At 46.7% G+C, this 17,919-nt stretch overlaps 1 protein-coding gene across 1 annotated transcript in view; it reads left to right on the forward strand.

The window, feature by feature from the left end:
- The window catches only part of LOC144827992 (uncharacterized), a 557,648-nt gene extending 540,748 nt beyond the window's left edge, over positions 1–16,900 (forward strand). Inside the window, exons 19-20 of the mRNA XM_078686140.1 lie at positions 1,656–1,719; positions 16,780–16,900. Coding sequence (XP_078542266.1) covers positions 1,656–1,719; positions 16,780–16,900 — 185 coding nt within the window. The remainder of the gene's footprint in view (positions 1–1,655; positions 1,720–16,779) is intronic.
- Positions 16,901–17,919: the final 1,019 nt, after the last annotated feature.

The raw sequence follows: 17,919 nt of genomic DNA on the forward strand, positions 1-17,919 counted from the left end.
AAAAACATTCCATCGCCCGATTGTGAAAGTTACAGAAAGGTCTAAAAGGAGAGGGATTCCACTCCACTTTGATCTTGACTTCTGCATAGATTGTCTACATCTAATTCGGTTCCGCCCATCTGCCGCCTAATTCAAATCTGACAGTCACTTATGGTTTCCATGTACTGCTAGAACTGTGTAGTTTTTCAGTAGAGCATGATATAGGTATGGCATGCTGTGTCCAATTAACCGCATGCGTGCGGGCGGAATTCCGCTCGTACGCGGAGATTTTTAAAAGCGCATGTTACGTGACGAGCTGGGCTCGTCATCAGCGTAGCAGGAGGCTACCTCATGACGAGCCCAGCTCGTCATCAGCGTGGAAGGGGTTAAATGTAGAATGCATTGGTTTTGCTGTCACTACTGCACGTGTGAGCTTCTTTGAGGTTCATACCCTGAAATAAGCAGGAAGTTGACTTGCTGGTGCCTACATAAACATCTAAATATTAACGTTTTGTATTGGATTCAGCAAATTCAGTGCTTTGGATGAAGCTGATCAAAATGACATCTAGAACATTTGCTGAAGTTTAAAGTATAAACGTCTGTTCTGATTTCGGTGGTGCAAAATACTCCAGACTAAAGCTGAGAAGTCTACAGTTTTAATGGTGGAATTCATAATGGGGGAAGAAGTCAATCGCTAAGATATTATGTTAAATATCTCACTTCGGATAGTGGTCACTCTTGGTTTGAAACAACCTCCAAGAATCCACTGAGGATTCCAAACCCATTCCTAGACTCTGGAGAAGTCCGTGGGGATGTCGGGTACGTGGACAAAACAGTCACAATGGAAAGTAGATTTGGATATTCTAGCTGCACCTTTATATAGTCTACTAACAATTTCTGTTATCATCAGGGAAAGTGACATTGATCATGGCGGCCTGCTGCATAAGGGACACTGAGATGGCCTGCACTGGAGAACCTTTATGACTTTGTAATATTTGTGCGGTGGTGTAAGCCCACCTCAGTGGGATCCTGAAGGCGAAGGGTGCTACATGGGGAGGCTGAGATATCGGGCCAGAGGAAAATACACTAGGGGGGTCACTGAAGAGAAGCGGGGAGGTTACAGAGAAATGGAGGAGTGTGCCCTGATAAAGAGACAAAGGCTCTTGAATGAGCGATGCTCATCTGATGGGGAACATAAGGAGCAAATTGGAAAATGTAGGCCGTAGGAAAAAATGAAGACAAGGGACTCTGATGAGAAAGCACGAGGGTCCATCCAGGGACTATTGTAGGACTGATTAAGAGAAATTGGGGTTGTGGAGTTGATAGCACAGGGAAATGGGGGACTGATGATTCGACATGCAAAACCTGTCTCGGAATGCCATCTTCAATAAGTGATCTGCCTGTCTTTATGCAGCAAGAGCATCTGCTCTTTCTACAGCTCGTTCCTCTTGGTGGAAGTTTACCTTACAGAGACCTCACATGTGCCTCAAAAAACTGTCATAGTACAGTGTTCTTGTTTTGCGTTTGACGTGGATGTAGATTGCAGATGCCTTCTAAAAATAAAACCAAATTGTCTAAATATGTCAAAGTAGATGAATGAAAGAAGCAGACATAGAAAGACATGCAAGCACCACCTGGCACATGACTACCCAACAGTGACTTCTTTTATTTTTCAGGACCAGGAACGTCCGCTGACACGCGCCAGATGGGAGGTGCGCCTAGCAACATGCCCCCGAACCTGTGAGTCATTCCACCATTCAGCTGTGGAGAACGATGCCTGTTGAAAATTGTGTGTTTTAGCATTTTAAATTGGCATCTTTCTGGCAAAATAATGATTGGCCTGGATGGATATGGTCTGATGGCCGTTATACAGGCACACGTTTGCAAACCTGCTGGTGTCTTGTTTATATATATATGAATTTCATGTTTTAATTAGTGATACAATCTTTTACTGAATGCAAGGTTTTAATATCTGCAATCTAGGAAAAACAGGAGGGTGGGCCGATCCTGTTTATTGTCAAATTGTAGACTGCTGGGCCCTTTAATAAATTGCATGCTCTATGTTACAGCAAGTAATTGCATGTAGACTAAAAATCTTTTTTTTTAATAAACGTATGGTGCTTCCACTCTGTTGATTGGCCTTAGGCTAGGCACATTGAAACATTGGAAACCTTACATTATACCTTCAATGGGCCAAACATAACTCAGGTGCTTTAAACTATAATAAAGAAAATGTCCCGCTCACTTGGAGACCTAATTTAATTATTTGAAATGGGTCCAGAGCTTTGAAGTGAATTATTACAAGCAACACAAATAATACATGCTACCTTTCAACCTACAAATGCAATAAGCTCTAAGAAATGCAAAATAGTGGTTATGGCCAATAACTTGAGAGAACCTGACATTTCAATGATTATACTTCTGCATTGCTGATCCAATTATTGAGAATGCATTCACGGCCAATATCCCCTTCGGAGTAATGAAAGACAGCACTTGACAGACTGTAATATGGGTTAACAGTTCACGAGACACAGCTCAATACCTGTCACGCGTCGCAGTGTAGTGGCAAGAGATACATGTATTTGATCATATAAGAAGCTACGGAACTAGAGCGACAACAAATGATAAAGTATGCCCGGAGCAGCCCAAACCAAGATGGAGGTAGAGGCAGACTGTAAAGCAAAGAAAGCGTTGCAAGAAAGAGTCCCGGCACAAATAAACCACCATACAGAAAAGTAAAGAGGGGGAATTGTCACTCGATTAGCAACAGCTCATGGGTGTTTTAGCAGCAATGAGACAGGAATAACCAGACAGGAAAGAGCAGGCTGTTCAGCAGCCATGATGGATTGGTGTTGGTTCCATAGGAAGAATGTATTGTATTGTATTGTAATTGCATTTATATAGCGCTTACTACCCATGACGAGGCGTCAAATCGCTTTTTCGGTGAGTAGCACGCTACTCCGGGACCCGTAGAGGATTAGTGTTGAATTAGTATAGTGAAACATGCAAGTACATTTTAAGTGGTGGATAGGTTAGTCAGTTATTTAGATGTGGAATGATAGCAGAAGGATAGAGGAGGACAAAGGTTTGTATTTATATAGCGCTTGTTGACGCACGCTATTCAGGAAGCCTATAAAGGATTAGTGGTGAATTAATATGGTGAAATATGAAGTAATTTCAGTGGTGGATATTAGTCAGTTACTTGGAGTGAGAAGAACAACCTACGGCTGCCATCTAGGTTGTTTCTTCGATGCTTTGTACCAGGCTTGAGCACCTGCCCTGGTGTAGTGTGTGCTGCAGCCTGTCAGGTGTTGGGAAGAAGAAACATTCCTCAGGTTTGTTTGCCACCCACGGCCTCCTCCTGGTCCCAGTGGTATCTGCCAATGCTCTGGCTATGCTACAGCACCCTTAGAAGAGCCTAGCAATCACTAAGCGGCTCCCTGTCTCCTACTTGGGGAAGCGGCACCTTCTTCTCCAGCCACTGCACTCGCCATCATGGACCAGAAACAAGCCAGAGGGAGCACAACGGTCCTCTGCCTCCATCTTTTGCCGCAGCCAGTTTTCACTTTACATGCGTCAGTGAGCTCTCGGATCATTCACAGCTCACCAGCTGCATCGCCCAGGAGCGAGCAGACAAACATGCGAATGGGGGCTCAGGCGAGCTCTAAAAGATCGCAGCCGTCTAAGGCCCTGGCAAAGAGCGCCTTGACAGTGTACTGCACTCCTCTGTAGATCTAAAGCCCTAACCTAATTCATGATCGTAGATTCTGGCATCACATCTCTCCGCGCGACCTACATTCATGTGTTCTTAGAGTGCTCATCGTGGGAGCCTGGTGTGAGTCCATCTCTTTGTAAAATGTGATCGGTAGTTAAAGTCAACTCTGAAATTAAATGTTGATTTGTAGACATTTTTCAAAACAAGAGGTATATTGAGAATTCAAGAGTTTTATAGAGCACTTAGGTGATCAAAAGAATTCATTTAAGAATCTGGAAAATCATTGGCTAATCTTAGAACAATGGCTCTAGTAAAGGTGAAATACATTAATGAAGTATCGGTTAGTGAAAGAGCTAGAGTGCAGACCGTCTTTATCAGAAATCAGAGCACTTAGCACACTGAACTGAAGTGAGGAACTGCTGCCCCAGCCTTTAGTAGTTTGTACCTACTGTGGCATGTCAGGCTGTTTTGATTTTAAATAAACAGTCAGTGAAGGTAAGCACCAGGGCAGAACCCACTCTCTCTCTCTGAGGGATCTTCCCCAATGCAGCAGCATGGCAATGGACAATACTTCTGCAGAATATCCTCTCTCCCATCCTCTGTTCCTTCACAAGTGTTTTGCCCATGGTAGCCATTGCTTTGGGCAGCCCTGACCATGTATTTGTGCGTTGGAGAACAACATACTTTCCCAAATGTTAATTGCGTAGATCTCAGTAGGGCTGCCCGACAATCTCACTTAATAGCATGAGATGTGCCATTGATTCTTCAGTCTCTCTAAAAAAGACTCCATTGCTCCGGTAGCAGAGGTTTCCTTGGTAAGTCCTGTCTTCCAAGCTCCTATTTCTGGTTCCAGCAACTTCTGCTCATCACATTAGGGAGCTACCAAACTCCTTGATCATGAACCTCATCGAAAGCATTGTGCTGAGAGTGGCTCATCAACCAGGGATACATTTCATTGAGTTGCCTTTTCCTCTGTTTACTTGATTAATATATCCTGTTAATTTCCATTATTCACGGATTCAAGTTCACCTCAAACCTCGTTTTTATAGGATGAAGGCATGCAGGGTCCCCAGGCTACCCCTTTTCACAATGAACACAGTCTCAAAGTCACACTTTTCTTGAAGAACCCCAAACTCATTCTGCACCTGAGCAAGAAATGTACAGATTTAACACATCACACACCTGAGGTTATTCAAACAGCCACTTCTAGGTGGTCAGAAAGTTCAGGAGTTTGTGTCTTCTGGGGGTGTGTGTGTGTGTGTGTGTGTGCGGGCGCGCGTGTGTTGTGTACAGCTGCCTCTACTTTGAGCGGACACCACCCTGGCTGAAGTGTCTGTAAGATTTGTTATTGACCTGCAGACGCATTTCTGCGCACGGAGGCACTTTGGTCGTTGACCTTATCAAACCACAGCGGCATTTCCAGAACTTTGCACCACAACTCGCCGCACCCGCTCCGCGGGTGCCGCTTCGTCCCTTTGGACTTCGGGACACTTGGTGAGGGACTGCGAGCAGGCTACCGGGTGAGTGCGGTCAGCGGGGCTGCGAGCGTGCAGGGGACTCCATTGCCCAGGAGTCCCTGCAAGACCATTCTCCAACTTCCGGTCCGCTCTCCCTGCTGCCGCCCCCCGCCTCTCAGCAGTCTTAAAAACCCTTCTAATCACCTTATCAGCGGGACGCATTTCTGCGCACGGAGGCACTTTGGTCGTTGACCTTATCAAACCACAGCGGCATTTCCAGAACTTTGCACCACAACTCGCCGCACCCGCTCCGCGGGTGCCGCTTCGTCCCTTTGGACTTCGGGACACTTGGTGAGGGACTGCGAGCAGGCTACCGGGTGAGTGCGGTCAGCGGGGCTGCGAGCGTGCAGGGGACTCCATTGCCCAGGAGTCCCTGCAAGACCATTCTCCAACTTCCGGTCCGCTCTCCCTGCTGCCGCCCCCCGCCTCTCAGCAGTCTTAAAAACCCTTCTAATCACCTTATCAGCGGGACGCATTTCTGCGCACGGAGGCACTTTGGTCGTTGACCTTATCAAACCACAGCGGCATTTCCAGAACTTTGCACCACAACTCGCTGCACCCGCTCCGCGGGTGCCGCTTCGTCCCTTTGGACTTCGGGACACTTGGTGAGGGACTGCGAGCAGGCTACCGGGTGAGTGCGGTCAGCGGGGCTGCGAGCGTGCAGGGGACTCCATTGCCCAGGAGTCCCTGCAAGACCATTCTCCAACTTCCGGTCCGCTCTCCCTGCTGCCGCCCCCCGCCTCTCAGCAGTCTTAAAAACCCTTCTAATCACCTTATCAGCGGGACGCATTTCTGCGCACGGAGGCACTTTGGTCGTTGACCTTATCAAACCACAGCGGCATTTCCAGAACTTTGCACCACAACTCGCCGCACCCGCTCCGCGGGTGCCGCTTCGTCCCTTTGGACTTCGGGACACTTGGTGAGGGACTGCGAGCAGGCTACCGGGTGAGTGCGGTCAGCGGGGCTGCGAGCGTGCAGGGGACTCCATTGCCCAGGAGTCCCTGCAAGACCATTCTCCAACTTCCGGTCCGCTCTCCCTGCTGCCACGCCCCCTGTTTTACTCGGCCACCTACTTATTGACCTAGCACTCCCGCAGCGCGGGACGCAGCCCGGGGCGAAGACCGGGCAAAGAGCGGGCCGTTTGAGGCCGTTCGAGGACTAAGAGGGCTGGGCTGGGCCACCCCCCCTTGTTGGTACATTATACAGTTTTATTGTTGTTTGTATTGTAATTTATTCACTTGTATTCTGTAAAATGTGCTCACGGGGTAGTCGGAGCAAAACCCTCATGGCTGCTAGCAATTCCAATAGAACCCTCGATGATTTCCTGGTCAAAACGAACTTGGCCATTGACGAGGAAATCAGCAAAATGCAGCACAAGGTCTCCTTAGAACTTGATGCTGCAAGAAGGCTGTCAGAGCATATAGCCAACACAAAAAAATCCTCCTTGGGGAATATCGCATCTGCCCGTACCCCCGATCGTACCGTAGCTCCCCGGCCCTTAATAACAACGGCAGCTATTCATCCCGCACCGCTAACTACTCTTTTAAATTCGCCTCCTATCTCCATTCCAACTCTAGTGCAACAAAGTAAAGTCCCTGTCCCGCTAACTAATGGTATAGGCTCCATCCCTTTTCCCAAAATTAATTTAATCACGAGATCGTGTAGTGCCAAGAAAGTAGCAACCTATAAAAAGAAATGTCTCGCGAGGTCTATTTATGCTCGGAAAAAAGCTAGAATTGCAAGATCCCAGTTTTTTAACAGTAGACGGGCCATGGGCTCTCTTGGGGCGAAAGATGATAGTTCTGAAATGACTTCCAGCGTTCTGGGGGGGGAATCTGCTCCCGGCCTATCTAGCATGGTGAAAGACAACATCCTCACCACCTCCCCAGGGAAGAATAGTGTGATTAATCCGGAGGGTCGGCTGAGCAGTCCCGTGAATGAAAGGGAGGGGGATGAAGAATTCCTTAAGATAGTTTGGGGTACGCTTAAGCAATTACTATCCCCTTTGGAATTAAGACTTTCCCGCATAGAGAACAATTTGCTGGAAATGGATAGGACTATAGTCACCCTGGCTAGTCTGAGTTTAAAAGACATGGAAGCCAAGCTCCCATGTGTAACTGATTCTATTCCCCAACCTAAGGCACCTGTTCCTATACCACCTCCTCCGCATGTATCTGAAAGTATTCCTGTGACTTTGTCAGCACCAAAACCAATACCAAAGCCCCGCACCACTACTGCCAATCCTATAGTACCTACCCCTTGCTTAGATGTACCATTATCTCTCCCCTCGCAAACACCTGTTAATAGACAGAATTTTGTCCCAAGAGCAGCAGCCCATCACCCCTTAAGGCCTGAACGCATGAAATACCCTCTACGACAGGCTATCCGCCCTAACTTCCGTGGAGGGTTTATTGATCTACCTCCTGAAGCTGGGCCCTATGTAATTATATTAGCTGGTGTTCCGGAGCTGGACCCACATTTTCAGGAGAATGATCTTTCCTTAAAAAATAAGGTCATTCATTGGCTTAATTCTAATAAACAGCTCCCCGGTCAGCATAGAAGTAGTGTTTTAATGGTACGGAGAGTGCCTTGGATAGGCCCCACGCACAAGTCTATAGCTGGTGACTGTGTTGTTGTATCTTTTGCTGACCCCCACACAGCCCAGCATCTTTGTGCACGGCCACCTTACGGAGTTAATTCTACTATAGTTGTGAGGCCACTTACTTTTTTCTACCCTCCTAGACATCAACCTACGCAGGAGGGCTCATGGTTAAATGTTCAGCACGCCAGACGGCCAACTCACATGGTTGATGGATACACCCAGCATAATTGGTGGCAGGGGGCACCGACATCGAATATGTTTGGCTGTCTGGAGGATGTCGATTGACATGGGGGGTCTGTTGACATATTGCCATTAAGGAATTTTCCTCATACTAGGGAGATAGTTTCGTATACTACCTCTATAAAGCCTAGTATCGACGTAACCCCGTCTAGAAATCTGACGAACTCTCCTTACTCCAGGGAGACAGTCCCACCTACTACCTTAACATCGCCTTGTATTGGCCTCACTTCGCCTGGAAATCTGTGCCCAACTCCGGACCCTAGCGATGTTCTGGTTATGTCTGGGTTAGATGCGCAGGGCCTGGCTCCAACTCCCCGAGCAAATGGTACGGATCATCCATTGAGAGTGGCATCCTGGAACATTGCAGGGCTACGGGGTCGTCTGGACAATGTCGATTGGATCAACTTTATCGACCTATATGACATCATTATTTTCCAGGAAACATGGTCAACAGTCCCCTTATATAGGGTGGGTTATCTTAATTTCTCAAAACCCGCCATCCAGAGTCTTAAGGGTAGGGCCTCAGGTGGTTTAACCATCTGGATTAAAAATAATCTGGGCTTTCATGGCAAGGAAATATTGGTAGAGAGTGTGGATCTTCTGTGCATTATTCTGAGTAAAGTCAACGCCATTGATCTTTTTTTGGTTAATGTCTATGCCCGCGGCTGCCAGGGTGGGAAAAAGCAAACCGTGTTGAACGACCTTGATCGGGTACTGAAGAATCATACAGCCGATCAGATTGTTATGGTAGCGGGCGATATGAACACCTCCTTTGAGCCCATACTTACCTTGGCAGAGGACGTGGGTGCGGAGGAGGATACAGCATGGAACATTCCCCCGTTAACCATCTCTAGGGGAGTTAGGGGTACTGAGGCAGCCTTGCATTGGCTGGGCTTTTGTTTGGAATGGGGCTTCCGGGCTGTTAACGGGCGTACACGCTCCGACAGATTAGGGACAAACAGCTTTGACAATGGTCTAAGCTCTAGCCGTATCGACTACATACTGATCAATATCGAATGTTGGTCTATTGTGCGAGATATGGTGGTAGAGCCCCGTCCAGAGAGCGATCACAATCCTCTTTCACTCGAGATCTTGGTCTCCGGCCTGGGTGCCCAAGACAGTGGAACTAATTGCTTGACGTCAGACGTACTTTTGTGCGACAATAGACGTCGTGTAAAATGGACCAGGGTGTTAGATGATCTAGCGCTTATCGCCAAAATTGAGGAGAAGGTTCGGAGCGTGAGGAGTAGGATGCTTCCATTATCCCCTTCTGGTCTCGCTGATCCAATTATCACCAATCTCCATGAGGAGTGTTTTTCGAGTCTCAAAAACCTCCTTACTAAGCCCTCTAAGCCTGCCTCCACTAAGGCGTATAAAAAATGGTACAACAAGAGTTGCAGAGTAGCTCACAGCAGCTTAGTAGCTGCTGTTAAGACCAGGAACATTGTAGACATTAGGGTTGCTAGGCAGTGTTATAAATCTACCCTCTGGGCGGCCAAGCGGGACTGGGACGACTCCTATTGGCTCGCCCTCCTTAGAGCCTGTGAGTCCTCCAATTCAACTGAATTTTGGCTGATCGTTAGGAGGGGAAGGGCTTCAGTCGCCCAAACACCCGACAATCACGTGTCAGCACAATCTTGGGTGGAATTCTTTTCGGCACAATTTAACGACCCTAGTATAGCTCTGGATCAAACTATAGCTACCTTCCTACCGAGCTCCCTACAACCAATAGGAGATAGACTTACCTTTCTGGAAACTGATACTATACAAGCTCTTGAGTCAGTCCAGTCGGGAAAAGCTCCTGGCCTGGATGTCATCCCCGCGGACCTTTTCAAGCTTAATCCTGACTTATGGGTTCCATATATTACAATATTGGAAAACAATATAGCTGCAGGCGCAGAGATTCCGAAATCTTGGAAAGGTGCGGAAATCCTGCCAGTATATAAGAAGGGTGATCGCTCCGTCCCAAATAATTATCGGCCAATTAGTCTGATCGATGCGATTCAGAAAATTGTGTCTAGGATGACTCTAGTAAGAATCCAGGAATGGATCGATACTAATAACATACTTTCTCCCATGCAGGCAGGGTTTAGGATTGGCACCAGTACTATCGACCAGGTTCTCCGGTTTTCACTACTTTTTTGGAAAGTGGTTTTTTTGGGCGGCGGCGTAATATACGCCGCGTTTGTCGACCTTAAGTCGGCTTTTGATTTAGTGCCAAGGAAGAAGCTATGGGAAGCTCTTAGATCAATGGGTCTTCCTTTAGAGCTTTTGAGCTTTGTCCAGCGCTTACATGAGGATAATTTTGCTCAGGTAAGATGGGGTAGCCAGGGGCAGGTGACCGAATGCTTTTCCGTACAGCGTGGGGTGCGTCAAGGCTGTGTCCTGGCCCCCACTTTGTTCCTCTTGTTTATTAACCAGGTGGCCCAATATTTTAACAATACACAGTCCGATGCACCAATGTTGGGTGGTCGCAAATATCCTATGCTTATTTTTGCAGACGATACCCTCCTCCTTTCGAAAACAAGAGGTGGGCTCCAGGTTGCCTTGAATAGATTTTCTGAGTTTTGTAATACAAACGACTTACAAATAAATGTTGAAAAGACCAAATTTATGGTTTTTTGTAAGAAAACCCCCTCCGATCTGCTCTGTGTCTCTAAATGGGGTCCAACTAGAGCAGGTCAAGGTCATGACATATCTTGGTGTGACTCTTGATCATCATCTCGACTGGAACTCCCAATTGGAGACATCCAAATTGAAGTTTAATAGGTTGGCTGGTTGTTTGTTTCTTGAGCAAAAGAACTCGTTTACAAAACGTATTACCCCAGCCCTTAAGATCTATGAGGCTAAGGTCCTTTCTGCAACCCTATATGGAGCCGAAGTCTGGAGCCACAAAGATCTTTCATGCTTGGCTGTGGCACAAAATCGGTTCCTACGGAACCTGGTAGGTCTTCCGCAGTCTGCACCCATCAAACCTTTGTTACTCGATCTAGGTTGTAGACCAATTAATGATTTGGCCCAGTATCACATAGTGTCACTCTGGCGTCGCCTTTGGTCCACTCCCGAGCTTAGTCTTTTTGCTCGGGAACTTGACGAGGTAAAATCACTATGGGGTGCACAAAAAATACACTGGTTTAGGGAAGTCCGAAATATCCTACATATGATGGGCCTTCCAGAGCTTTGGTCAAACCCAGGGGGGACTACTTTCCCATCCAAACCCGAGTTTAAGGCGCTCTTCTGGGCATGGAAAAAATCCATTTTAGTAACCCAATCTCTGGACACTAATTTAACAGGATTATTTTTATTGCACAAGGTTACTCCCCTATTAGAGCAGTATTGGGATTTGATACCCAAGGTGTTAGATCGTAAGCTTTATCATCAGTTCCGTACCGGCACCTTGCCTGTCAATTCCTTTACTGCTAAATGGGATGTGAAGACAGGAAGCAAATGTCCCTGGTGTTCTGACCAGGAAGAAAGTATTGGTCATCTTTTCTTTGGTTGTCCTGTTTATTGTGAACCTAGAAACAAATGGCTAAAACCCATATGTGCATCCCTGAATTGTAGTGGTTATCGTGAGGCACTCAGGAAATTGCAAGTTGTAAGATCGGAAATTGTGGTGGTTTGTGTTGCTAAATTCCTGGGATGGTCCTGGCTGATTCGAATGAAGAGACTGAGTGCACCTTCGCATTGATCGTCCTATCTAGATGTATTTTATGTATACTGTTTGTGTAGTGTGCTTTTTTAGTCCTAGGGATTCCTAGTGATTTTTATATTGCATATGGTTGTATATTGTCTTTTATGAATTCTTATCATTCGAAATAAAGACTAATTGAATTGAATTGAATTGAAATTGACCTGCAGACAGGGAGCTGCAGTGCTCTGACTTTTCCATACCTCTGGGCCTTTTATCCGAAATTAAAGTGTCGGTTTGTGGTTGGCAGCTGGTCTCCAGGTCTCGTTGGCCATAAATGTCCATTTTCCAGGCTTCTTCACTGATTTCTCCACGGATATGTATGGATTTGGGAGTGGCCATCATTGCTCGTGTGGGTCCCATTCCCTGTGAATCAAGGGGCGTGGAGGGGTGTGATGCTGGGAGTTGGGTGTGGCCGGGTTCAGTCACAGGTGCTCTCTGTCTGAAGTTGTACTCACAGAGGTTGTGTTTAGTGCCAAGTAACTGTATGGCCAGCGCAGAGCCGTGAATAATATGTATTTTGAATTCCTTTCAGATGCACACCCGTAGAGTGTTCTTTGTGTGTTTTTAACTCCTCTTGCAAGCGATGTACACATTAGATAAACTCCCATCTCCTCTAAAGCCACGATGTTGTCCACAGCAGGGACCCTCTGACTGACAGATGTATGACTGTGAGTCCACTGCCCTCTCTGCGCCCCCTTCACAGCCAGCCTTGCCCCTCGGATCCGGGCTCATCTACATGTGCACGGGGGTGCCATGGTAAAATGAAAAACAACGCAAACTATGCTCACCCGGGTGTTTGCGTTTTAGAGGACGCTGCCCTAAAACACACAACTTTCTCTAGCTGCGCTGGGAACGGAAAACAAACAGTAATTACAAATGCAAACACGGCCCTGACCCGCCCGGCCCTGTCACGCTGAAAACCGCGGAGGGAAGCAATGTTACTGTGTACTGAGAAGCTAACGTGTTTGCATGAAGCCAGAAGATGCTGGCCTGTGGGGAGTGTCCTGTTATGAATGCTGCACTTATAGTAAATGCATCAAATGCATCCGTACAGACAAGGAACACGGACCAGACTCCAGGCCCAGCCGTACTAATGTCAATTAGGGGTAGCAGTTGCTTCTCCTGCCACTGCCTTTACTATCCCTGATCTCAGGGGTCATTAAGAGAACACCAATGGCAGAAACCCGACTGCAGATGGCAAGAGACTTCTGCAAAGCTTTTGTGGTGTCCGGTTAAGAGTGGCCTCGGGCATGGTTCCTATCCAAGGCGCCATAGAATGAATTACTAGAATTGTGCATATTTAAGCCCAAAAGGGTATTCCATGGGAGATAAATCAATTACAAAACTGGATATCCTATGACAAACTTCCCCAGTGACGAAGCAGGTACAGCAAATGTAGTGCACGTGAGTCCTCACACCGACCACATACAGCACAGGAACAAGGTGGCACCTTCCTCACACACAGCAGGCGCTGCACCTTTCAGGCCAGCAGCAAGGCAGGGTTTCCTTACATACATACGTACTTCAGTGTGGGAAGCATTAGAGCAGCCTCCGTTACGCGCACACAGACAAGGAAACGAGCATTGACGTTGCCAATCTTTTCTCCGTGTTGTACACCAGTGTGGCTGCTGTTCAGCATAGCTAAAAATGTGGGGCATAGAGGAAAGTGGAGTGGAGTATCGTAGAGCAGAATGGAATGTTGTAAAGTACAGTAAAGTGGTGTAGAGTGGAGCAGAGTGGAGTGAAGTGGCATAGAGTGGAGTAGAGTGGAGTGGCTTAGAGTGGCGTAGAGTGTAGTAGATTGGACTGTTGTAGAGTGGAATAGAGTATTGTAGAGTGAAGTGGCGGAGAGTGTCGTAGAGTACAACAGTGGCACTGAGGGGAGTAGTGGCGTAGAGTGACCTAGAGAGGAGTGGAATATAGTGGAGTAAATGTCGTGGAGTGGTGGGGATCAAAATAAATAAGTTCGTAGACAGTACATTGCTCCTCACATGCATGCAAGATTAATGAACTGGTAGTCGCAGGGATAAGTAGAATCAGTCAAGCAGAAAGGTAGGAGGTGGGAAACTTTTCAAAGAAATACAGCACATATAATGCTTTGAGAAAGCATAAAACGAAGACAATTACAAAAACGTGTACTCTTGTGGAGCGCCTCATGCAACAGAAAAAAAATGCTCCCAGAAAGCGAGAAGTCATGGAAGAATACAAGGAGCCAGTCAGAGAGGTAGTAAACACGCTATGCTCCACGGGAGGGATAAAGATATGCTGAACAGCCTAAAAGAAATAAAACCAGCAACCAGAAAGCAAGCAATGTAAGTTACAAAACAAAAAGCCAATGGTAAGCAATGCCCGGTTACTCACTGGTAATATTAATTACTCCGAGTCCTGGTCTTCCCGTCCCATTCCTGAGCCCTTCTCTCCCTCCCTGGGTTTTGCTTGTGGGGTGATTGTTTTTCTTCTTTTCTGGGTTTCTTTGGTATTCTCAGGAAGTGTTGTGACGCACTTCCCCCTGTATGCTCGCCTGATTGGTGGCGCCATATTGGGGGAAGTGCTAAAAAAGTTCTGCTAGGTATAGGGTTCTGGGGAGCAGACTAGCTGCTCACTGATAAGGAATGGGACGAGAAGACTGGACGAGGAGGTAATGTGCACAATGCATTCCTTAGGAAGCTTTCAATATGTCCCTAATATGCCTTTGCTACCAGACTGCTAGGCTGTCTGGTAGACTTCGACCTAAAAAGTGAGAGCGCAGCAATGAATGTTCCAACACGAGCATCCCTCACATAGATCACGTACAACATACCAGTGTAACCCCCATTCTTCTTTATTTGCATAAAAGAAAGAAAGAACTTGCGGTAGCAGCAATACCAGCTCCAAAAAGTGTGGACATAGACAAAACACATCAAAGTTAGTAATAGTGCAGTCACAGTGTCCCCACTGCACGGGGAGTAGCAGCGCAAGCTTCTCTCACACAGAAGAGCTGGCCCCCGTGTCAGCTGGGATTCGATCGCCCAGTGCTGTCGTTTACTTGATTGTGGCACTTGTAGTTTTGTTTTCACGTTTCATGTTACATGCAGGACTTTATGCATGAGAACATAACGTTTAAAATACAGGCCTGGGTTAGTATCTTATCCTTTCAGTGACTCAAGGCTCCAGCAGTAGCAGGCAGGCTGTCGCCACCTACAGAGAACAGAGCATGCAGCAGCCCGGCAAGTGTCGCTCAGACAGGGACAGCTTGAGCAGCAAGAGTGCAAGCTTCCTTCAGACAGGGACAGCTTGAGCAGCAAGAGTACAAGCTTCCTTCAGACAGCTGCACCACGTCTCACTCACACACCAGAGCAGCAGGTGAAGCGGCACCAGGCCCAGAACAATTAGGAGGCCATCGAACCCTGACCATTGCTGTATTTTACTCCCCCAGCAGCAGTCAAAGGGCGTCACTAAGCACCACACACAGGCACACACACACAGGAGCCATGCTCACACAGTCCCTGTTTCCTGGACACCAACACCCATTATTGTCTCTTTTTTTCTTTGTATTCCACTCTACCGCCCTCTGCCCGGTAGAACCCCTGGGCTGTGCAGAGGATCTGTCCCGAAGCAGGACGGTCTCACCCTCAAGGAAGTTGTCCCATAGGCCCAGGTTTCGGAGGGCACTCTCCAGGCATAGGAGACCGGCAGTCCTGAGAAGCCCCGACCTGAATACCCAGGCTCATCCAGATAGTAGCAGATACTATGAAAAGCAGGTTTGGACCCACAGGTGTCTCTGACTGTTCCCGAGGCTGTCCCTGTGTTCTTCCATTGCTTGATGGTTAAAGGCTTTGCTTTGGTAAGATACAGCGCCACCTAGTGGCTGGCCCATAGGAAAAGCTTGCCCTCAGCATATTTTCTCGCTACTAGGATACAGGCCGTATAGCGCGGGGTTTTTGGGGTGCAGAGGTGGGGATAACCCTGCATTCCACTCCCTGCACAACGTTTAGTGTCAAATAGGAGGCCCTTGAAAGGCTAAGAGGTGGGGCAAGATCTCAAGCCAGGGACGTGTATGATGTCATTTCCTCCATCACGGACTTTTTTTGTGAATGGATGTCCGTGAAGACCGCCCATCCCTTTGAATGCTACAATCAGAATCAGCTGAGCTGTGCATTTTAATAATATTTCACACGAGCATTCGTAGTCTCCGAAACGAGCGTAGGCGCCTATAGATGAGGAGAAAATGAAACCCCCGGTGTAGTCATTTGAACCTGCAGCCTGTACAAAGTATTAAAACGTATTACATTTTGATTTAGTCAATGTGGGTGCATTCGAAACACAACATAAGGCGTCATCGTTTTCTCTGACACTTTGCCCCCCACTACCTACAATACGCTCTGTCAGCACCGCTCCTTCTGCGGTTTCTAGATACCACCAATGAATGTGAACGCGTACCCTGCAGTCATAATTCAGATATTTACGTAAGAGCTCAATGTTCTTCCAACACAAGCATGCTGCATAGCCCGCAGGGTTATTATGAGGACGCTAATTCAGAATGTTGTGTGAAAAAAACACGCGACGCTCTTCCCGGCATCAAATAACATTCTCAGAAATACATTCTGAAATGTTTCTTGTCCGCAGCAGGCTTCCGTCCGCAGCTGTCCCACGGCAGGGGTCCATCAGGCCGGCTCAGTGCTCACTATATATAAACCTATGCATATACATCATACAGCGAGCTCGGATAGTTCACATTTCTGCTCTGTGAAAGTACACAGAAAAGTTCAAAGATAAGGCTTTGGTTTCAGAGAGGTGGTTATGGGTTAAGCCTCTATGCCCCTCAGTTGCTATTCCATGCTCTGGCTATATTTGCTGTACATGCCTGGACCTTGCCAACACACATTGCTGCCATTCCTGTGCCCCTGCCTCACTGTGCTTCAGCGCAGTACTAAAGAAACTGTATGTGTGTTTGCATGTCAGAGGAAGGCAAGGAAATGGAATATAAATTTAATGGAAGGCACAGTGAACTCACACTTTAGTAACGTTTCGCCCTTTTCTTTTCCTTCTTCAGGCGCAGTCGAGTGTCAGCTGATACTGCGGATCACAATCCAGAACCTAGTGCCCATGTTACGGTGGACATAGTAGGAAGAACAAGGCCCATGCCTCGAGACAGTGATGGTACAGTGTTATGACCTAAGAACAAATAATACCACTAATGATAACTTTGTGCAAAGAATTTATGCATTACGGCTCTGAACTAGAGAAGGGGACTATTGTAAAATCTGCCAATAGTGTGCCAGAATTACCACCATCAGGTTGTGGTATGTCAGCTGTAATTGTGCAGGGCGTTGTACCTTGGATGGCAGAATCGTCTCATCCGATGGAAAACAGTAGATTTTATATCAACCCATTCACATATCTTTAAACCAGGCATTAAGTCTCCTTTGACCAACCATAATCGGTACAGCACATCTTTTAAAGAAGTTCTTCGGAAAAGAAATATTGTTATTCTATGAACGATTATAATACATGTGAAAAGCAGTACATCAGAACTGTTTCTAATAATCTTAGGTATAAATCCGAAAATACTTTTCTGTCGAACAAAATGCACTGGAAAACACGCTGATATAAAATCAGACTGTACTGAAAATCCAAATTATGTGCAAAAATGTGTATGCAGATTACCATTTTTTCATAGTGTGTGTATAACACAGGGCTGGTAAGGCTTGACTGTTTCTAGTTATTATTATCTAAGTAACCCATCGCTCCTTCTCAGGAATGGCACCTAGGATTTGGAATGCCTTACCACCAGAAATAAGGCTGAACCCCTCCTCGTCTTCTTTCAAACTGGAAGTAAAAGGCATCCTTATGGCTAAATTTACATAAACTTTGCCTCACATGACTGTTGAGAACCCCTATTCCATTCTTCCTTCCCACCCATTTATTGCTTGGCTCTTATTTGTATAGCTTTGTTCCATTTATTGTTGTCGTTTTTACCATCAATGTATTACCATCATCCTTCAAAACCAACCGATATTGTTTTGCACCTTATCTGACTTTCCCTTCTATCTGTTGATTGTCCTTGCTGCCCTCCTTTCTGGCCCTGCTTATCCTTAAATGTCAGATATGTCCTTTTGCTTTTTATTAAGCCTTCTGATGTTATACTTACGGTCCTGCTTATTTTTATTGTTTGTTTTGCCTATACACTTTT

This window comes from Lissotriton helveticus, chromosome 4_1 (genome assembly GCF_964261635.1).
Source record: "Lissotriton helveticus chromosome 4_1, aLisHel1.1, whole genome shotgun sequence".
NCBI lineage: Eukaryota > Metazoa > Chordata > Amphibia > Caudata > Salamandridae > Lissotriton > Lissotriton helveticus.